The 24,311-nt window shown below is 39.8% G+C and overlaps 3 protein-coding genes across 3 annotated transcripts in view; 1 reads left to right on the forward strand and 2 right to left on the reverse strand.

The window, feature by feature from the left end:
- The window catches only part of atp10a (ATPase phospholipid transporting 10A), a 377,925-nt gene that overhangs the window by 182,366 nt on the left and 171,248 nt on the right, over positions 1-24,311 (reverse strand). The gene's annotated exons all lie outside the window — the stretch shown is intronic.
- oca2 (oculocutaneous albinism II) overlaps positions 1-24,311 on the reverse strand; it is a 370,587-nt gene that overhangs the window by 499 nt on the left and 345,777 nt on the right. The gene's annotated exons all lie outside the window — the stretch shown is intronic.
- Positions 1,296-24,311, forward strand: part of LOC310737471 (gamma-aminobutyric acid receptor subunit beta-3-like) — a 43,245-nt gene continuing 20,229 nt past the window's right edge. Inside the window, exons 1-3 of the mRNA XM_083561802.1 lie at positions 1,296-3,405; positions 3,636-3,727; positions 7,489-7,556. Coding sequence (XP_083417928.1) covers positions 3,314-3,405; positions 3,636-3,727; positions 7,489-7,556 — 252 coding nt within the window. The 5' untranslated portion in view covers positions 1,296-3,313. The remainder of the gene's footprint in view (positions 3,406-3,635; positions 3,728-7,488; positions 7,557-24,311) is intronic.

Below are 24,311 nucleotides of genomic sequence, written 5' to 3' on the forward strand. Positions count from 1 at the left end.
CCTCTTCAGTGCGTTAGAAACAGCGCAGACAGCAAGCGTGCGGAATCTCTCGTGGGAGGAATAAAACACGGCCACGCAAAATGCCTCCTAAGCATCTACACCACACTGTTTATTTATTTATTTGTAGATTTGTTTATTTATTTGTTTGTTTGCTTACCAACCTAATTATCTATCTATCTATCTATCTATCTATCTATCTATCTATCTATCTATCTATCTATCTATCTATCTATCTATCTATCTATCTATCTATCTATCTATCTATCTATCTATCTATCTATCTATCTATCTATCTGTTTGTCTGTCCGTCCGTCCGTCCGTCTGTATGTTTATTTATTTATTTATTTGTTTGTTTGGACCTGAGATGCTCACACACTCACACACACACACACACACACACACACACACACACACACACACACACACACACACACACACACACACACTGAACCTTTTCCACCCCAAAAAATCTGTTGGTGTGCTTTTGATAAAAATCACTTTACATGCTTTAACACTTTTTTTGGCTCAATGTGTGTGTGTGTGTGTGTGTGTGTGTGTGTGTGTGTGTGTGTGTGTGTGTGTGTGTGTGTGTGTGTGTGTGTGTGTGTGTTTGTGTGTGTGTGTGCGTGTGTGTGTGTGTGTGACCGTGATTCGGCTGTATTTACTCGGCCCACACAGTGAGATTTCTTTTCCTCTTTCCAGCTCTCTCTCTTTTTTATATTTTAAAGACAGATCACAGGGTGCGAGTGGGATGATTTGTTTGGGTGACAAAACGTGTGTGTGTGTGTGTGTGTGTGTGTGTGTGTGTGTGTTGAGAGAACACCTAACACCTGCAATCTTTCCTTTTAAGGTGATTTTGTAAAATGATTATGATACTCACACACACACACACACACACACACACACACACACACACACACACACACACACACACACACACACACACACACATTCATTGCTTTGCCTTGCATAAGTGTTCACTCCTTCTATAAATAAAAGTGCATGTGGCAGATATTGGGGCGACGGGGTAATGGGGGGGTTGGTATGGGGTGGGAGGTGTTTTAGGGGGTTAAATACCTGCACATGGAACAGAATGTGTTGAAATGAATCATGTCCACTTGGGATCCAATTATTTCTCGGATTATATAACATCGTCTCTTCTTGGTCAATAGATTTTCCATACTTCCTCACCATAAGAAAAGCAAATCCATTAACGTCAATCTCCTCCATTCCGAAAATAATCTTCCAGCCCAAACAAAAGGGCCTTCCCGGATCTGCGTCGTCTCGGACAGGTCCAGATGACACGCGTGGCAGACGTGAAGAAAAGCCCTGTCCATTCACATTCACATTCTGAAGCCATTTAGTGTGGATCTGAGCTGAGCTACAGCCGAGTGGAGAACAACAGAGCAGAGGGGAGAAAAGCTCTCCTGGCCCTAATGGAGGAAGAGCAATTTAAGACCACCACAGATGGGATTCTGTCGCTGTCTGAATTCCACTGCGATAAACGAATACAGTTTAACGCGATTGTTCTGTTGGATCCGCGAGCAGGTTTTAAGGTCGGGTCCTGCAGCCATTTCACCATCAGAAAAAGAAAATAATCCAATCGGATTATGGAGCATGAGAGATGTCTGGAGTCCTGCTGTAAAGGGTGTAATAATCCACTGATGGACAGAGGAGACCAAGACCAGACATCGCTTTTTTCCCCCTGTGTGTGATGTGTGTGACCATTTATATAATTTATATGCCTTGGCATGAAGGTGTGTACCAGCCTTTCAGCTTAGTTCCTGTTTCCACCACCGTGGAACATGATTATACCTCTGCAGATGTCCGTTATCATTTATTCTTCATCACATTTTATTCGTTTTTTAGAGAATTAAGATGAAAAGAGTTACACTGTTTTTTATAGTTTAAAAAAAGTGCAATCTCCTCTATTTATTTCTACAAAAGCCTCTGTTTAGGATATGGTGGCTACAGTCTTACAGTTATCTCAGTTACACAGGCTTAAGGGCCTCGCTGAAGGGCCCAGCATTGGTAGCATGTCTCCACAAAATCTTGTAGAACATCAGCTTCCTTCCTGATGAGGAGCAGAGCTCATTATAAAAGCAAATGGGAACTAAATGTGGACTGGGATGTTTATAAAGAGGTACATACAAATCTTATGGTCAGGTGTCCACAAACATTTGCCTAAAAAGTGTAGCTGAGAGAGAGTGAGAGAGAGAGAGAGAGAGAGAGAGAGAGAGAGAGAGAGAGAGAGAGAGAGAGAGAGAGAGAGAGAGAGAGAGCAGGAACCAAGTTATCTCACGTTTATTTGTTTATTTATTATCATTATTATCATTTAACATTGAAATTACACATTTGAGTATGCAAGTACGCATGCGCGCAAAATACCCCATTCACTTTTCACGGCCAAAAAGCCCACGTGTCCTGCTGCGTTCACAGCTGATCGCAGTTTATTAAATAATAATAATAAAAAAAGGTCCACCCGAAAACGAACCAGGAATAAAAGTGCAGTGTGAAATAATAATAAAAAAAAACCAATACACATATATACAAAGAAAGAAAATGTGTTGAAAACAGTCACGTGACTCGTCCGTCTTTTCTGTGATGAGAGCGAGCGGAACCGCTCAGCACGTTTCACGTCAAGTCTATGAAGAGTGGTATCCAAATCCCACCATGCTGAAGCATTAAAAACCAAAACCTGGAATATCATCATCATCCTCATCATCATCATCATCATGATTAGATTTGTTCTTCCGTGGAGCGGCGAGAAGAGCGCACGCGACGAGATGATGTGATGGTGTGATGTGATGTGATGTGATCTGAACTCATCCATCTGCGCGCATTCCCCCCCCCCACACACACACACAAGTAGTTTTTCTTTTTTTCAAGGAGAGAAAGAAAGAAAGAAAGAAAGAAAGAAAGAAAGAAAGAAAGAAAAAAAAAGAAAGGATGGAGATGAAGATCTGGCTGGAACCCAACCACCGATAGCGTCGGATGAGATTTTGGGGGGCGGAAAAAAAAATATGTGTATATAATAATGATCATTATTAATACAATAATGCGTGGAAAATGCGTGGAAAATGCGTGAGAGTTTTTATTTTCTCCGTGCGCGCGTTTTCCAAATAACGCAGCGCACAGAAGCCGGAACTTTGCTCACACCACCCTGAGAGCGCAGGGCTTCCACTAAGGAGACTTCTTCAGCTGGAGGAGCATCTTGATGGAGCGCGCAGGCTTGTAGTGCATTACGATCAACCACACACACACACACACATACCAGGACACACACACACAGGATTCCGACAGGATCTCAGGGATGTTGTTTGGGATGTTTGGGATCGGGAGGAGAAAGCTGTTCGGGATCATCTCCATGCCGCTCCTCGTGGCTCTGATGGTCTGCGCTCAGAGGTGAGAGGGAGACCAAAAACTTGGTGCATATTTGATTCTACGTTTGGTTGAGGATGGAAGACTTTTTTCTTTCTATTATAATTATTGAGATTATTTAAATGGATTTTGTATCTTTATTGTGCATCTTTCATCTGCACCATTCACAATTCAGCATTTCTTCTCAACACTTCACTACCTTCAATACGTCTTTTAAAAAAATCTTTACATCTTCTTTATCTCTCTTCTTCCAGCGCCAATGAACCAAGCAACATGTCTTTCGTAAAAGAAACAGTGGACAAGCTCCTGAAAGGATATGACATCCGTCTTCGTCCTGACTTTGGAGGTACATCAGAGTTCTTCTCACTTTCTAAACCCACATTATGGCAAAAAGTTGTACGTTTGTTTGTTGTACAGAAATCTTTTCTTTTTGTATTTTTTCAATATGTATGTGTTCATGGAGAAGGAGAAGCTTAAAGATACAATATGGTCACCCTTCTGGGTAAAGCTATTAGTGAGAAGGTTACTAAGAAGTTCTGGTGCACTATTTCTATAAATAAATTATATAGAAATGCGTCGATATTCCTCGAAAACACATGTGAAATTATAATCATTATTATTACTTATGAATGAACCTGGGTGGAGATTCAACCTCGTGAACAGTATGGGCGAATTCAAGATCATTCACTGGAATTGTCTTTAATCCTAAATCCTATATTTCGGTACTTTTTAAACTGTTTGCAAAGTTGTGTGCAAAAATAAATGTAACACTACGCATACACGTGGTGCATTACCAAATTAAATCAGAGGGGGCGCTAGTGCACACTAAGACCATACGTCAATTTCAGAACTTACTTTCTTTGTTCTCGACCTGAAGTTTGAAAAGAATATTTAAGGAAGATATTGTGTGGGGCTCAGGGAAGCTTTAACCCTGATGATGATGATGATGATGATGATGTTGATGATGATGATGATGATGATGATGGTAACGATGATGATGATGATGATGATGATGCCTTATTTCTGCTTTACTGTAACCTCGTGTTGTTGGACGGAAACTCATCATTTTCATTAAGCTCTACTCTTAGAAAGGGAAATGCTTTAGGTGTAGTAAAGAACATTTATCTTGTTTCCTCAGAACCTTTAAAGGTTCCAAGCACTGTACTGTATAATCCTGTTATATACACATAGGTTCCTCAGAAGTTCTTCAGATAGTACAGGATTACAAGCTGTTTTAACTGGTTTATTCTTTAAAATTGAGATGCTTTTTGTAGGGTTTAATGTAGAACCTTTATAAATTAACCATAGAACCATTAGTACTGTATTCTCCTGTTATTTGCTCCTAGGCTCCTCCAAAGATCTTTAGATAGCACAGGATTACTAGCTGTTTCAACTGGTTCTACTCTTTGAATAAGAAATATTGCATTTAAGGGTTTATTTAAGAACGATTACAAATTAAAGCATATGATTGTTATGTGTCCCAGCAATGGACTGTATTCTTCTGTAAGTTTCTCGTAAGTTCTGTGGATATTTTGGGGGTTCTTAGCATATGTGAATGGTTCCGCTATAAGAAAAGAAAGACACTTTGTTTGTTGTAGGTTCCAATGAGGAACATGTAATGGTTTAACCATAATACCAGTAGGGGTTCAAGTACTAAATTTTATCCTCCTGGTCCGTGAGGGCTCCTTCGAAAGTGTGTGGTTTGTGGTGTCTTAGCAATTTATAGCATATTCATGATATTCACAGATTTAACAATAGAACTAATAGAGGAGTGAAGTATAATTCTGCTGTACACTCAGGTTTCTGAAACGGTTTTTTAATAGTTCCAATTCTGCATTCAAGTTCAACAAAGAAAGTTTTCTTTTCAACTACATCTTCAAACTCTTGAATTTATGAGGTGATATCAAAAACTGGACAAATTTGCCACAGAGACGTTTTACATCACTTACGTTTGGCATACAGCGATGCTGCTACGAATAGTTCGAGGTGTTTTGAGAGGCACAAGAGCGGAAGAAAATCACTAGAAGGTGACAAGAGATCAGGAAGACCTTCAACAAGCTCAACCCCTGAAAATGTCGAACCCATTCGACAACTCGTGCATGATGATTGTCGGGCCACACGATCTCACTTCTGCACACATTCTACTTGCCAGATTTGGCTCTTGAGGACTTTCCGAAGATGAAGATCCAGTTTAAAGTTCTCCATTCGGTACCGTTGAGGAGATCTGGCACGAATCGCAGAAGGTTCTCAATACGCTTCCAAAAAGAAGACTTTCAGGACACATTCCAGAAGAACACTGAGATCACTGTATTGCTGTGTAAGGGAAATATTTTGAAGGTGGAAGTGTGGAAACAGATAAATAAAGTACTTTCTTGTAAATAGAGCCTCCAAGAGTCTACAAACTTTTTGATACCACCTCGTATACCACTCCTACTGTATATACTTGTTTTTAAAAGGTTCTTTGGTTAGTTTTATCTTCCTGAAATGGTTTTAATTGTAGGAAACATTTAGTTGTAATGTTGATTCCCTTTTAAGGCATCGAACTGTTAGGAGTCCGAGCAGTAACATATACAGTATAGTCCTGGTATACAGGTTCCTAGGTTCCTCAAAGATTCTTTGTATACTTTCTGCAATTTCATAGCTTTTTAAAATGTGTTTAATCCAACAACAGTAAATATGTTGTAGTGACCTTTAAACATTGAACCAAAAACTTAAATGAATGAATGAACATGAATGGACGTTTGGTGTCACCCAGTTGAAGATTAGGTTCCCTTTTGAGTCTGGTTCCTCATAAGGTTTCTTTCTAATATCATATCACTAAGTTTATTTCTATGTTACTGTTGCCATTGGTTAATTTATTAAAGATAAACACATAGGGAATTGAATTACTGCTGCTGGGGGTTCCTCAGGGAGTTTTTCGGGCAGGTGTAGTTTTTGTGTTCTTTTAGCTTCGAGGTCAAAAGGAGCAGGTTTTGTCATAGGGTTCACTAAAGGACATATAAACCCTAAGCTGGTAAGAACTGTAGTGTATACTTTTGTTGTACATTCTTGGGTTTTTTAGGAATTGTGGTTCTGTTGAGGTTCTTGATTGATTCGATTTAGATTTCTCTTTACTAACTACTAAAATCTTTTTGACTGCTGCAGTTGTTTTTTTTTGCACAAACCCTTTTGTTTACATTTTTACTATTTTGTGTTTTGTGTAATTATCCTACACAGTCTTGTGTTGTCCGACACTGTTTGCACCAGGTTGCACACGAGGACACTTACTAGTCTTTAACTCTGTGTTTCTGTTATGTAGCTTTATGATGTTGTATGTAGCACCAGGGTTCAGGAGGAACGTTGTTTCACGTCACTGTGTAGCGCGTCACATATATATGTTTAAAATGACAATAAAAGCTTCTTGACTCTTAACTTGACTCTTTGGAAGGAACATATGGAAAAGTGGAAGCTCAACGATTATGTCTCTGGATTACTGCTCAAGGGTTTAAGGTCCGGACCTGCCAAGCTTCCACAGTTGGGCCCTAGAGCAAGGCCCTTAAACCTCTCTGCTCCAGCGGTGTTGTATCATGGCTGAAACTGTGCTCTGACCTTTATGTCTCTAAGTTACTGATTGGAAGTTTTAGGGTTGTGCGCATGAGCGAGGTCCTTAACCCTCTCTGCTTCATCTCTGTACTCTGACCCCCAATTTCTAACAACTGGGATATGCAAAGGAATAATTTCACTATGATGTAATGTATTTTTGGAAAAAAAAAAAACACATTAGCATTTATTTTGAAGCCTTGTTGTAGGTTTGCTGTAGAACTGTAATGAATGGACATTCGGTGATGAGGACAAAAATGGGTTCCTTTTGGAGTCTGGTTGCTCTGAAGGTTTCTTTCTCATGAAGTCTCAAGAAGTTCTTCCTTTCATACATTTACAGTACAATGAACAAACTGATAGGCACTAAACTTTTGCACACTTTTATACAACTTTAGAACCTCTTTATCTCTGTAAAGCTGCTTTGAGACAATCGTTAAAAGTGCTCTACAAATAAAAGTGAAATGAATTGAATTGAACACAGCTTTAATATGAAATCCATTGATTCAGTTTTGTTGTGTTCACATGAAGGTGCGCCGGTGTCAGTGGGGATGACCATCGATGTGGCCAACATAGACATGGTGTCTGAAGTCAACATGGTAAGTGTTCACTCAGTTTACTTCCTGCAGGCTGCATACGCTTTCACTGTAATTGCCGTTTACTTTAAAACTATTTTCACTTACTTTAAAAATAGAACATTTAGTGGCTTTAGCGTTAGCATTAGCGAATGTGCATAAAGTAAAGAAGGCACTGGAATTCCTTCTTCATTGCTTTTTTGATATTTCGGAAATCACAAAACAAGCGCAGTGCATTGTGGGATGCATTGCAGCATTAAGCTATCTCTGCGTGCACATCTGCCTCGGATTGTACAGTATGCCGTGCCGTGTTCCTGTTTGTGGGCGCGGTTTTAGTGATTAATATGCGTATTTTGACAACGGGGACGGATGGATTGTAGTGTTGTAGTGTAGCATGCGTTTTCTTGCGAGGGATGAAATCACTTCAGACCTCTTTCGGCTCAGTCCGGAACGGCTCCATCGGTGCATTAGATGGGGTTTATTATAGTATTAGATCCTCTTACAGCCTTTGTAGTGCTTTATGTCCATCAGGGAGACAGTGGAAGAAGGTGACGCTCAATCTGGCTCCATAACATTGTCTAAGTGTAATGCATAGTGTAATACATCAGGCTTTCAGACTGTAATATTAATAATAACAATAATAATAATAATAATAATAATAATAATAATAATAATAATAATAATAATAATAGCAGTACTAAGAACTGAATTCTGAATGCTGACTGGGCTGAAGGTGAATAACTGAATTGTACGAATTAATGCTTTTGTTCTAATACATTATCTTTTCTATTAGTGACAGTAGGATCACCAATTTGCATAAAAGATTACAATGTGATTTTAAAAAGTCTGCATCGGATATATGTACAGCGTTTTTTAACATATTTGCGTCTGTAAAAAAACGATTTATTAATATATAATTATTAACTAAACCACTCACTTCTGACATATATTTTCTATGTAGATCGATTTGCTACATGAATATAAAGAATCACAACACTACGGAGGCCGAGGCGTGTCCTGGGAGTCACATAGACTTTAGATTAACATGGCAGAGGTAGAGCTGCATCTTCCTGTTTACAGAACAGGAAAAGGACGTCTGGGTTTTTTTTTTTTATCGTTTTGCGCACTACAACGTCATGGCCATGAGTTACAAACCATAAGGTACTTAAGTAAATTGATGATTTGTAGTCTATCTTATTTTGTACACTGCGTCGTATTGCACGTAATAGGGGTGAATCGTATCACAGCGTATCGCTAGTTGCCTCGTGTGTATCTTTGATGTATCGCATCCTCGGCTATGCATCGAGATGTGAATCGCATCGACCTCAGTTTTGGAGATGCACATCTCTACTTTCTTTACTGAAAGCTTATTCAAATTTACAAAAATGTGTGCAGTCGTTGATACTGTGAGATTTTCTGTAAGGTAACATTTATGGAAGGAGTCTCCAGTGTCAGTGCTTCATCCTGTTTAGAGGTAAACCTGTATCTCAGAGGACTTTACACATCACTCATTATTTTCCTATTAAAGGACATCCTCAAATGCCTTCCTCCTCTTGCGCAACTTTCTGTTAAGGATCTGACTAACAAACAATCAAACAAACAGAAGAGTGGACTTTCGTCTGAATCTTGGCCAGAGGAACTCATCTTTAACAGGAAGCGATGCCTGGACGCTGCTCTGAGTTGGTGCTTCTGAGTCAGCAGAATTGAGAGCCGGTGTATCGATTGGTGAGCTATCAGAGTTTCAACCCAGGATGATGAACAACATTTATCCCCTCCATTAAAGTGTAGACAGAGACTAGCCTCTGTCCTCTCATAACATAATTGAATCTGAATATATACATGGTGTATGTTTATGTGGTTAGAGAATAATAAAATAAACACGTGTAGGTGTTAATTTGGTGAACATCAGGCGTCCAGAAGACTGGCGCACACCTGGTGTGTTCTCACAGTGTCCGCATCATTAAATGTTGTATGCAGCAGATCAGCCTGGGAGTGCAGTAGACAGATGGACAGATGAATAAATGAGATCATATGGTGGTAAAAACAGGACATGGTTATTGGTGAAATGTGATCGTTACTGTTACCAGACGATTATTTTCCTACACCAGCACTTCCTAAAAAAAGCAAAAACTGGAGACTCCTTCCCTGAAATGGTAATGTTAGTAATCATCTCGATCATGTTGATGATTTTTTTGCCTGTTGATGAAATGTCAGTGCAGGTCACTACTGTCAGAGCTGCTGACTGTCATATGTGGTGACTGTTGCATGAGAATTGTATTGTTACAACAAGCTCACTGATATAACGCATGGAAAAGACTGAAGTCAGTAAACAGGCAGTAGTCAGGATCTCCTTAATCTACAGTCTTTCAGGTTGTCCACTGGATAGAACTGATATGATCATGTACTTTCATTCTCTCCTTTTATTAATATTGCAACATGCTGGTGCATCTTATGTACAGTTACTTTAGTTCCCACCTGTATAATTAATTCCACCATAATGTGCACCACTCTGAGGTCTGGGAGTTGTAGCTAGTGGCCATGTTTGTGTTTGCTGCTTTGGGACAAAGTCTATTGTTAAAAATGCTATACAAATACAACTGAATTAGATGTTTGTAGGTTTTTTTGTGAGTTTAGCTAGTTGCTATGTTTGTAGGCCACTATAGGGTCATGGAGTTGTAGCTAGTGGCCATGTTTGTAGCTAGGGGCCATGCTTACAGGCTGCTCTTGGGTCAGGGAGTTGGAGCTAGTAGCTAGGTTTTTAGGCTACTCTGGGTTCTGGGAGTTGTGGCTAGTGGCCTTCTTGTGGGCCGATCTGGTTTAGGCGGTGTAGCTAGCAGCTATTTTTGCAGGCCGCTTTGGGATCTGAGAGATGTATCTGGTAGCAATGTTCATAGGAAGATTTGGAATCAGGAAGTTTTGTACCAAACAGTTATCACACAGACCAATCAGATTTCAGAATGTAGCAGCATTTTCTTTTTCTGAAGCAAAAACTAATTTTGTTGTAACTTACACATTTGCTTTTAAAGCAGCTGTAGATTTGATAGTAATTACTGACCAGATCATTAATTAGCCATGAATATTACCCCAAAATGACAACACTGCTGTCTTCTCTCTTTCCATGTGTTTTGGTGTTATTTTTAAATACTTTTATTTCTTTACTACTTTTTCAACACAAACAACAGCATAAAGGAATAATTTAAAAACAAAAATATATATACATATATAAATAAAGTGCATACATAAAATCATTTTGCAGGAATAATCTGAAAATAATCTTTAATTTATTTTAATATTAAAAAAATACAGAAGATCAAATTGACTATTGAGTAATGACGCAATATGGAGAAAAAAAATACAATTTGCAGGAGTAAACTAATAGGCAAAATATAAAAAAGACAACAAAATGTAACACAAAAGAAGAATTAGTTTTATTATTATTCTGAAAGTAAACTTTTTCAACTTTTATAACATTTAAAGCAAGATTACCATAATCGTATTAAGTTGTCATGAGGTTACATAAACGCATTAGGGTTTTAAAATAAGACAAAAGGAAATAGAATATACCTTTTTTTTTAGTAATACAGTGCATTATATGGATTACAATACGTATGGCGTGGATGCAAATTAAAGACAGGTTGAGGGAAAAAAAAGATCTTTTGAATAGTAAACTAGCCCATTAAGCAGGACGTGATTTCTGAGAACATTATGTGTTACGAGTCAAGCTAATGTGGGCTTTGTGCTGAAAAAGAGAGATGCATTTTTCATTGTTTTATTCTTCCTCTTCTTTCTCTCTCTCTCTCTCTCTCTCTCTCTCTCTCTGTCTCTCTCTCTCTCTCTCTCTCTCTCTCTCTGATCTCTGATTTATTAACTCGGGAAGCCATGAACACTTGTACATGACCACACAGAGTGAATTATTCAGTAAGTGTGGATCAGCGCTGAATAATGAGACACATGCTGGAGGAAATACTGAGCAGGGGTTAGGGATGAAACCCAGGACCAGTCCATTCACACTTCTAAACACATAGACATGGAAGACGCTTTTTTTTTTTTTTAGGGTTCACACGGCATGTGGTTGAGAGTAACGCTGTGATTTCAGACCTGGACAAGACAAAGATCACAATCAATGCATGTAGGGTTAAAAGTCTGCAGGAATACATGACACTGTGTGAGCTATTTACAGCATTAAACACCAGGCTTCTATATGGCACCACATTACTCAAGTCAAGTCAAGAAGCTTTTATTGTCATTTCAACCAGATAAATCAGATGCAGTACACAGTGAAATAAAACATTGTTCCTCCTGAACCCTGGTGCTACATAAAACAACATAGAGCTACAACACACAACATAGAGCTACATCACACAACATAGAGCTACAACACACAACATAGAGCTACAACATAGAGCTACATCACACAACATAGAGCTACAACACAAAACATAGAGCTACAACACACAACATAAAGCTACAACACACAACATAGAGCTACAACACACACCATAGAGCTACATCACACAACACAGAGCTACATCACACAACATAAAGCTACAACACAAAACATAGAGCTACATCACACAAGATAGAGCTAAAACACAAAACACTGAGCTACATCACACAACATACAGCTACCACACACAACATAGAGCTACATCAAACAGCATAGAGCTACATCACACAACATAGAGCTAAAACACACAACACAGAGCTACATCACCAAACATAGAGCTACATCACACAGCATAGAGCTACATCACACAGCATAGAGCTACAACACACAACATACAGCTTAAACACACGACACAGAGCTACATCACACAACACAGAGCTATATCACACAACATACAGCTACCACACACAACACAGAGCTACATCACACAACACAGAGCTACATCACACAACATACAGCTACCACACACAACATAGAGCTACATCACACAACACAGAGCTACATCACACAACATACAGCTACCACATACAACATAGAGCTACATCACACAACACAGAGCTCATGACTAAAGTAAGTTTTCTCGCCAAATATAGTGCATCGTGTGCAACCAAGTGCAAACAGTTCAGGACAAAAACAGTGCAAACAGACAACACAAAACAGTGTAGGACAAAGACACAAAATAGCGCCCACTAGTAAACCTACTGTATGTTACACTGTGCAAAAAGAGAGAACTATAAAGAAGTAAAAAAATTTTTTTGTAAATAAACACAAAATGTAAACAGTAAATGTGCATAACAGCATATAAACAGTTATAATAGTTATAATATAGTAATATTATAATGTGGTGCATCATGTGCAAATATGTGTGTGAGGGGTGTGTAAAGAGTGTGTGTTAGCGGTGCGTGTGAGGCGTATCTGTGAGGTGTGTGTGAGGAGTGTGTGTGAGGAATGTGTGAGGGGAGTGTGTAAGGAGTCTGTAAGGGGAGTGTGAAGAGTGTGTGTGAGGTATATGTAAAGAGTGTGTGTGAGGGGTGTGTGAGGGTTGTGTGAGGAGTATGTGTGAAGGGTGTCTGTGAGGGAAACCCTACTTCTTGACCACTTCCTGAACTTGAATTCCAGACTTAGAACATCTAATGTACAATTTCCGACAATCTGTTGCCATGGAAACTATGTCACATCAAAACGAGGTCATTCATATAAACCCGAGCACCTTTCTGACCAATCAGGTTTAAGAAGTTCTTCAAAAGGTGTGTGTCTTTGTTCTCGTGTTTTCTCCTGATGGATCAGACTCGCGTCTATTAGAAAACCCTACGGATTTACGGATTTATTCCCGTCTTTATCTCTTCACCTGATTGATGCTATCGGTAAAAGTATTCATCATAATTTCCCGTAAAATATCGCGTGTGAAGCGGGAGGTGACAGCGTGTGGAAGATTTATCGACCTTCTTTAAACACGTAGTCATCGAGCTCTTCGGTTCTTCTTCGTGTTCCTTCTAATAAGCAGGATTCTTTGATTCGTCTCCGCAGATGAATAATAAACCGTCACTCTGCCGGTGAATAATGAATGAACAGCTGCACAAGTTTCCAGGTAGAAGTTGAAGAATATTTGGCTCTCAGAAGCTCATTTTGCCATTTATTTATTCATCCTGAGAGACACGAGTTACACATGAGAAAGAGAGAGAGAGAGAGAGAGAGAGAGAGAGAGAGAGAGAGAGAGAGAGAGAGAGAGAGAGAGAGAGAGAGCGGCAGACAACATTTCAGTCCCAGAGCCCCAGCGTTAATTAGCTTTAATGATAGCTGATTTCTTTTACACTCTCTTTTTTTAAATCCAGCATGTCACAGATTTAATCTCTGATTTTTTTAAATAATAACTATTACAGCTCCTCAATAAACACATCCGCAGTTCACTGTCTTTTAAACCTGGAAGTCTACATCAGATGTCATGCTAATGCTAACCTCTAGAGTTAAACACTGTAGAAGATGCACGTTGATGGCATGTGTAACTCAGTTTATATGTAGAAAGAAGTAAATGGTGCATCAAATGTGCATCTCCTTCATGTCCTCCTGTTGATGTATGTAAAGCATTTGTTCTTTAACGTTACCGAAGAGATCCAGCTAATCTGCTCAGAGTTACCTCACAGTGTTAGCTTTCAGAGATCCATTAGCTTTAGCTTAAACTGAAACATTCAATAAAAATCAATTCTTTACTGTATAAACGGCTATGATATTAGAATATTTTATGCTACATTTTGTTTAAAACTTTTAAACGATCATTTCAGAATTTATTGGAATGGTTTATGTATTTATTGTCAATTAATGTTAATAAATTTTAATATTTCCATTAATATTAATATTTATCTATTAAAGAAATTTACTTGTATGATTATTATGATTATTATAATTATTTACAGTATGAATTTAATACTATACTTTACTATCTATATACACTTTTTAAATGACTGTAATTGATTGGACAGGTAAATATTAAATGCTGTGTTGATGAAATATACATTTGAATAAGAATAATAAAACTTAAAAAAACAGAAGTTGGCCATTTTTCTTATATATATATATATATATATATATATATATATATATATATATATATATATATATATATATATATATATATATAAAACAAAATCCAGAAATCACAATGTATGATTTTTTAACTATTTATTTGTATGATACAGCTGCAAATAAGTATTTGAACACCTGAGAAAGTCAATGTTAATATTTGGTACAGGAGCCTTTGTTTGCAATTAAAGAGGTCAAACGTTTCCTGTAGTTTTTCACCAGGTTTGCACACACTGCAGGAGGGATTTTGGCCCACTCCTCCACACAGATCTTCTCTAGATCAGTCAGGTTTCTGGCCTGTCGCTGAGAAACACGGAGTTTGAGCTCCCTCCAAAGATTCTCTATTGGGTTTAGGTCTGGAGACTGGCTAGGCCACGCCAGAACCTTGATATGCTTCTTACAGAGCCACTCCTTGGTTATCCTGGCTGTGTGCTTCGGGTCATTGTCATGTTGGAAGACCCAGCCTCGACCCATCTTCATGCTCTAACTGAGGGAAGGAGGTTGTTCCCCAAAATCTCGCAATACATGGCCCCGGTCATCCTCTCCTTAATACAGTGCAGTCGCCCTGTCCCATGTGCAGAAAAACACCCCCAAAGCATGATGCTACCACCCCCATGCTTCACAATAGGGATGGTGTTCTTGGGATGGTACTCATGATTCTTCCTTCTCCAAACACGTTTAGTGGAATTATGACCCAAAAGTTCTATTTTGGTCTCATCTGACCACATGACTTTCTCCCATGACTCCTCTGGATCATCCAAATGGTCATTGGCAAACTTAAGACGTGCCTGGACACATGCTGCTTTAAGCAGGGGAACCTTCCGTGCCGTGCATGATTTCAAACCATGACGTCTTAGTGTATTACCAAAAGTAACCTTGGAAACGGTGGTCCCAGCTCTTATCAGGTCATTGACCAGCTCCTCCCGTGTAGTTCTGGGCTGATTTCTCACCTTCCTTAGGATCATTGAGACCCCACGAGGTGAGATCTTGCATGGAGCCCCAGTCCGAGGGAGATTGACAGTCATGTTTAGCTTCTTCCATTTTCCAATGATTGCTCCAACAGTGGACCTTTTTTCACCAAGCTGCTTGGCAATTTCCCCGTAGCCCTTTCCAGCCTTGTGGAGGTGTACAATTTTGTCTCTAGTGTCTTTGGACAGCTCTTTGGTCTTGGCCATGTTAGTAGTTGGATTCTTACTGATTGTATGTGGTGGACAGGTGTCTTTATGCAGCTAACGACCTCAAACAGGTGCATCTAATTTAGGATAATAATTGTAGTGGAGGTGGACATTTTAAAGGCAGACTAACAGGTCTTTGAGGGTCAGAATTCTAGCTGATAGACAGGTGTTCAAATACTTATTTGCAGCTGTATCATACAAATAAATAGTTTAAAAATCATATATTGTGATTTCTGGATTTTTTTTTTTTTTTAGATTATGTCTCTCACAGTGGACATGCAGCTACGATGACAATTTCAGACCCCTCCATGATTTCTAAGTGGGAGAACTTGCAAAATAGCAGAGTGTTCAAATACTTATTTCCCTCACTGTATATATATATATATATATAGATAGTTTAATTAATGTTCTAGTTGTCTGTATGTTTAGCATGTTACTGTAACTTTTGATCAGGTATTGCATGGTCGCAGGTCATGGTCCTAAAAGCTGTGGAAATTTTAACGACTGGGCAAAATTTTTAACATCAAAGTAACATTTTTGTTACAAATCCAAGATGTAGTTGAGGGTTAATTGTCTCACTCAGGAGTCCGGAAGTGGCAGTTTGGTGTTAGACTTTTAATCAGAAGTATTAATTTAGTATTAACTTAATTACTTCCCTCATACAGACATTAAGACAGTGCTGATTTTCTTTTAACCCTTTTAAAATTTAACACAAGGTTCAAAAGTTATGAGATTCACAGCATTTGGCAGACGGCCATATCCAGAGCGACTTGCAATCTATCTCATTTATAGGACTGAGCAATTTAGAGTTTTGCTCAAGGAACCAGTAATGGTGTCTTGGAAGTGGGATTTAAACTCACAAGCTTCTTCTTCTTTTAGCTTCTCCATACCCCCCTGTCCTCTACATCTGCCTCTTTCAAACAAACTATCTGCACGTCTTCACTCACCACATCCATAATCCTCCTCCTTGTCCTTCCTCTTTTCCTCCTTCCTGGTGGCTCCTCCTCAGCATTCTCCTACTGATATCCCCCATGTCCCTCCTCTGCACATTTCCAAACCATCTCAATCTCGCCTCCCTCACCTTGTCTCCAAAACGTCCCACATGCGCTGTCTAAACTCGTTTTTGTTCCTGTCCAACGTCGTCATTCTCGACAAAAACCTCAACATCTTCAGCTCTGCTACCTCCAGCTCCACCTCCTGTCTTTTACTCAATGCCACTGTCTCTAATCCATACAACATCTCAGGTCTCACCACAGTCCTATAAACTTTCCCTTTTACTCTCACAGATACTCTTCTATCACAAATGACTCCTGCTATCACTCTTCTTCACCCACTCCACCCTGCCTGCACTCTTTTCTTCACTTCTCTAACACACTCTCCATTACTCTGCACTGTTGACCCCAGGTACCTGAACTACTCCACCTTCTCCACCTCTTCTCCCTGTAAACACACCACTCCACTGCCCTCCCTCTCATTCACACACCTGTACTCTGTCTTACTCCTACTGACTTTCATTCTCCTCTCCAACGTGTACCTCCACCTCTCCAGGCTCTTCTCCACCTGCTCACTACTCTCAGCACAAATCACAATATCATCCACAAACATCATAGTCAATGGAAACTCCTGTCTGACCTCGTCCTCCAACCTGTCCATCACCACTGCAAACACAAAAGGGCTCAGAGCAAAATACTTGATGCAGTCCAACCTCCACCTTGAACCAGTCTGTCGTTCCTACTGCACACTTCACTGCTGTCACACTGTCCTCATACATGTCCTGCCCCACCCTCACATACTTCTCTGACACACCTGACTTCCTCATACAATACCACAACTCCTCTCTCCACCCTGTCATACGCTTTCTCTAAATCCACAAACACACAATGCAGCTCCTTCTGACCTTCTCTATACTTCTCCATCAACATTCTCAAAGCAAATAATGCGTCTGTGGTGCTCTTCCTCGGCATGAAACCATACTGCTGGTCACAGATGGTCACCTCTTCTCTCAGCCTGGCTTCCACTACTCTTTCCCATAACTTCATGGTGTGACTGATCAACTTAATTCCCCTGTAGTTACTGCAGGTCTGCACATCTCCTTTATTCTTAAAGATCAGTACCAGCACACTCCTTCTTCATTCCTCAGGCATCTTCTCACCTTCCAGAATCTTGTTAAACAACCTGGTTAAAAACTCCACTGCATCTCTCCTAAACATCTTCATGCTTCTTATGGTATGTCATCTGGTCCAACCGACTTTCCACTCTTTATCCTCTTAATCGCTGCTCTCACTTCCTCCTTACTGATCCTATCCACTTCCTGCTTCATTATCTCCACACCATCCAACCTTCACTCTGTCTTTTATTTTCCTCATTCATCAGATGCTTAAAATACTCCCTCCATCTTCTCAACACACTCTCCTCACTAGACAACACATTTTCATCTCCATCTTTTATTGCTCTAACTTGCAGCACGTCCTTCCCAGCTCGGTCCCTCTGCCTGGCCAATTGCTACAAATTCTTCTATCTGTCTCTCTTATCACTTCTGCAGTAGTTGCCTAATCATCCAGCACCTCTTCAGCACCTCTTCACCACCACCGAGCCCCTGTCTGACCTCTTGCCTGAATCTCACACTACAGTCTTCCTCCCTCAATCATACAGACCACCATCCGATGCTGTCTAGCTACACTGTCCCCTGCCAACACCTTACAGTCTCCAATCTCCTTTAGGTTGCATCTCCTACATAGAACATAGTCCACCTGTGTGCACCTTCCTCCACTCTTATACATCACCCTATGATCCTCCTTCTTCTTAAAATACGTGTTCACCACTGCCATTTCCATCCTTTTAGCAAAATCTACCACCATCTGCCCTTCCACATTCCTCTCCTTAAGACCATACCTACCCATCACCTCCTCATCACCTCTGTTCCCTTCACCTACATGCCCATTAAAGTCTGCCACAATCACCAATTTTTCATTCCTAGGTACACTTTACCACTTTATCTAACTCACTCCAGAATCTTTCCTTCTCCTCCATCTCACAGCCGACTTGTGGAGCATAAACACTGATGACATTTATCATCACCTCTTCAACTTCCACCTTCACGATCATCACCCTATCAGAAACTCTCTTCACCTCCACTACACTCTTACTGTACTTTTCCATTTCTATTTACATCCACACCATGATAGAACAGTTTAAACACCTCCAATGTTCCTGCTCTTACTCCCTTTCCACTTGGTCTCCTGAACACACAACATATTTACCTTTCTCCTCTCCATCATATCAGCTATCTCTCTCCCTTTACCAGTCATAGTACCAACATTTAAAGTACCAACCCGAACCTCCACTCTCCTCCACTTCTCCTTTCCCTGCTGTCTCTGTAGACGTCTTCCTCCTCTCCTTCTCCTCCTTCAGCCAACAGTAGCACAATTTACACCGGTACCCTGTTGGCTAACGATACCTGTGGTGGTCGTTGGTAACCCGGGCCTCGACCGATCCGGTATGAAATTCAGGTTTGTGATTTACGTAGTTGATTTGGCACATGATTTATGCTGGATGTCCTTCATAACACAAACCTCCACATTTAACCGAAATCTAATTTCATTTCATTTTTAACAAAAATTCTATTTAAACTATTGATTTTTTTTTTAGCAGCTACAGATCTCTAAACTAGAGTGTCAGAAATCCCAGATGCAAAACAGGAATAAAAAATTTGTGTCAATATGTTAAAAATGGAGCAGTGTTCCATTAAAAAAACTAAAACAAAAAAAAAAACAATGAAATCGAATCTGGGTCTGAGGAACTGGGCTGCTCGAGATCCACCCAAAAGAAGGAAAGAGACAGAAATGGATCTGAGGAGGAACCGTTATTGTTCTTCTGTAGACCCTCAGAGATGGTGCTTCAAAAAGGTTTAAACAGAAATTAATCCTGGATAAGCTGCATGCTGAGGTGAGGGTCCATCTTAATATTTAAAAATAAATTACATTAGAAGCTCAATCTAAGCCCCGATTGGTTAATTGTGATGAGTCAGGAGGTTTATTTAACCTTTATGGATGGAGTCTCCAGTTTCAGTCCAATAGCCAGTAAAGGAAAGACTTATAGCTCTTCTTCCCTGCTCCAAAACAGGAGTGTGTGTGGGTGGGTGGGGGTGGGGGGGGGAGTCCCACCCACACACACACACACACACACACACACACACACACACACAGAGGTGGAAGTTTAATGAGTTGATTTGGAGCAGGGAAGATTCCAGAAAGTGAAAGGAATCCTGAACCAACATGTCTCACATTCCACACTTCAGCACCATTCAGTTCCGTCTGGACTGCGGCTCATCGGGAGCAACTTCACCGTACAACAAGGCGATGAGCCGAAGCGCACGTCTGAGTTCTGTACGTGTTATTTAGAGAGTAAATAGACGTCTGGAGTGATATTTTCATGGAACCACCTGCCCAGTCACTGCACCTCAATCCTACTGAACTGCTCTGGGATGAACCTCCATCTAGTGAAGAACATCTTTGGAGAGTTTTACAACAGAAACAGCAAATTATTTCAGCTGGACGTTTGGAGAAATATAAGTGTCCGGATGCTGTGAAGCTTTTCTTCATGCTAATGGAGGATTTTTAATGAACATAAAGTGGAACAACTGGATGGTTACATAACTGGGTTTGTTGCATAGAAACGAAACGAACATCCAGGTGTCTCTTAAACACCATAAAACACTAATAACATGTTAGCGGATGTTTTTTTCGTTTTTTTTTAAAGGCGCTAGCATATACATTTTGTGTATAAAACATCTCGAGCTTCCTGATCTCATAGCATCAATCCTGTGCATCATCCAAGATTGCTTGGGAATAAAATCGTATGTGATTTAGCATCTGGGTTGCCAGGTTTTACACTCTTAAAACCACCCAAATGAGGATGAGGTTCCCCTTTTGAGTCTGGTTCCTCTTAAGGTTTCTCCCTCATAACGTCTAAAGGCAGTTTTTCCTGGTCACAGTCGCCCCAGTCTTCATCATTAGGGATAAATACACATCGTTCACCTTCATTCTTAAACTCTGTAAAGCTGCTTTGAGACAATGTTTATTGTGAAAAGCGCTATAGAGCTCCAACCCTACTAAAGATGAATGAATGTGAACGCTGATTGCACCTCCTCACCTTCTCACCTACATCAGTACCTGACTTTACTAACACCCTTGTGGATGCGTGAATAGTCTCCATTCACTCCATTCATATAATTAGCTCCACTCTTCTGGGAAGAGTGGAGCTCATTATATGAATGGAGTGAATGGAGACTAGATGTGGAATGCAATGTTCAAAAATGGGAACATACCAATTTAATGGTTAGGTGTCCACAAACATTCGGCCAGATTGTGTTAGTAGAAGAGCTTGCTTTTTTATTTTAAAATGGGGGATTTGGTAACCATGGCAACCCTGATTGTGTTGTTTGATTGTGGTGGAAATTAACCAATCACAGACGGTTATGTAGTGAAATCTGTCACATGATGTAGAGTTTGGGAAAATAGGTGTGTGTGTGTGTGTGTGTGTGTGTGTGTGTGTGTGTGTGTGTGTGTGTGTGTGTGTGTGTGTGTGTGTGTGTGTGTGTGTTGAATATAAGATTTGATCTTCTGGTCTGCCCCAATGTGGCCGAGGCTGTAAAGTACGATGAGAACCTCTCTCACACACACACACACACACACACACACACACACACACACACACACACACACACAAACACACACACACACACACACAGGTGTGCACATCGGCCGAGCAAAAGCGGTTATCTTAGAAACCAATGACATCTTCAGTCGGTGTCTGAAGTGTTTGTTCCTCTCAGGTGTAGCAGCAGGAAGCCAAATAACACACCGTCACCCTGTTCTAATCATCTGTACACAAAACACAACGCTCATTGGTCTCACACACACACACACACACACACACACACACACACACACACACACACACACACACACAAACATACATTAGACTTCAGGAATCTGACACAATCCTGAAATCATAACGTTTCCTGAAAGTCTCATCTTTGTCTCATCAGCATCTCATCATGGTCTTCTCAATGTCTCCTAAATGTCTCCTGAGTATGTTCATATTTATTTATTTCATTAGCATCTCTTCAAAATTTCAAACATCTAATTTTCCTCTCAGCATCCGAATGGTGTCTCCTTAACACCACATTACCGTCTCTTCAAAATCTCCCGAACATCTCCTCAGCATTTCCTAAACAATTGACTTAGCACCTCATCATCTTCTCATTAGGGTCTCTTAGTGACTACTGAACATCTCATCAGAATCTTCTCAGTGTCTCATCAGTGTCGCTTCATATTCTACTGAACAGTTCATTAGCATCTCATCAATATCGCTTTAGCATTTCCTCAGCATTCTCTCATTGTCTCTTTAGATTCTCCTCAGTGTCTTCTGAACATCTCATCAGCATCTCCACAGCACTCTCTTGTCTTCTCATTAGAGTCTCCTTAGTGTTTCCTGAACATCTTATCAGCATCTTGTCAATGTCTAATCAGTGTCTCTTCAGATTTTTCTAAACATCTCATGAGCATCTCCAAATCATCCCCTCATTTTTCCATTAGGGTTTTTTTTGTCTCTCCTAAACATCTCTTCAACATCCAATTATTGTCTCCTCAGCATCTCATCATCTTTTTATTAGATTAGATAATTTAGATTAGATTCAGCTTTATTGTCATTGTACAGAGTACAGGTACATTATGTTCTCTTTAGTGTCACATCAGTATCTCCTCAGCATCTCATCATCTTCACATTAGGATCTCGTTAGTATCTCCTAAACATCTAATAAGCATCTTGTCAGTAGAGCCTCCTCTGTGTCTGATAAACGTCTCATTAGCATCTCATCAACTTCTCATTGCGGTTTCCTTAGTGTCTCCTGAGGTCCTCTTAGCGTCTTCTTCAGCATCTCTCCAGTTTCTTCTGAACATCTCAGAAAGGTGGACCATTAAGAAAGCTAGGTATGTGTATAAAAGCATCTCATGAGTGTCTCATGAGCACCTTCTGAACATCTCCTTAGCATCTTCTCTGCATCTCATTAGTGTCTCCTCAGCATCTCCTCCTCTTTTTCACAGCTTGTCTTTTTATGTCTTTTTGGCATCTCCTCTGTGTCTCCTCACGATATCTTTTTCCTAAAGTAGAGTAAAGCAGGTGAGGCGTCTGTTACAGCTTCGTTACATCAGCCTGGAAAATACACACCATGGAACCATGAATCATTCCCACATCTGCACCTTCCAGTCACGACCTGCCTCAGAGAGACATGGATCTTACAGGAAACTCCACAGCGCCACACGCTGGCACCAATCTTATACTTTGAGCTTATGGGTGTGATTTTTATTTTGAACGTATTTTCAGCACAAGATTTTCTCAAAACTATGCAAATTAGGCAAAGCAACTTGACTTGGCTTGAATGATTCCTTGGACTCATCCTGGGGCTTGTGTCCACCTTTACATAACATGGAGAAAGTTCCTCATATTCAGAGTTGGTTTGCTCATATATGAACTTAAACCAATTTTTGGGTTCTGCTTAAAATAATTCAATTCTACATCTACCACAGATGCCAGAAAGACACTGTAAATCTAAGTAAATGTAAAAAAAAAGAGAAAATCTAACAAAATGTTCTTCAGTCGTTAATTTCATTTAATTAATTTGCTTCGCTATCTAAAATATACCTATTACTGCCACAGGCCACACCCACAAACTGAACATCACACAATCTGGAATGCTACAGTTATAGGCCACACCCACACAATTTACTACTATTAATACAGACCACACCCACAAACTGAAGAATTACCATTACAGGCCATGTCCTTAACTGTTATTGTTACAATTCAATTCTCTTCAATTCAGTGCATTTAATTTTTATTTAATTTGCGCTTTTAACATTGGACATTGTCACAAAGCAGCTTTACACAGATAATGTAGTAAAAATAAAGAGATATTATATAGAAATATAGAAATAAAGAATAATTAAGATGTTCTTTGTAAGTGTAAATTTACAAGCCATGGCTACAAGCTTTCTATTAAAATTACAGGCCACGCCCATGACCTTAACTATTATTGTTACAGTCCACGCCTACACGCATCCTACAACCATTACATTCCACGCCCATCACCTCTGATATTATTATTACAGACCACCCACAATATTTATATCACATTACAGGCCACGCCCACAGCGTTATCTTTTATTGTTACAAGCCACGCCCAGAAGCTTTTTATTAACGATTATAGGCCACGCCTATGACTTTAGCTATTATTGTTACGATTGATCTAAATGATCTGAATTTGATCTTGTGACGTTGCATAGTGAATTGAAAATAATTAATTTGTGTGTAAACAAAGCTCCGCCTCCTATCAGCTAAGCTTTCAAAATGCTACACTTTACATGAACTCCATGCTGGAAAATAAACAAACACAGGCGTACTGTATGTCATCAGGATTTGTCATTATGATATTAATAATAATAATAAATGTTTTTATGCGTCCGCGCTGCGCCGCAGGATCAGGCGTTTAATCCCAGAGCTGAAGGTAATGAGCAGCGA

This window comes from Silurus aristotelis (assembly GCF_946808225.1).
Source record: "Silurus aristotelis genome assembly, chromosome: 2".
NCBI lineage: Eukaryota > Metazoa > Chordata > Actinopteri > Siluriformes > Siluridae > Silurus > Silurus aristotelis.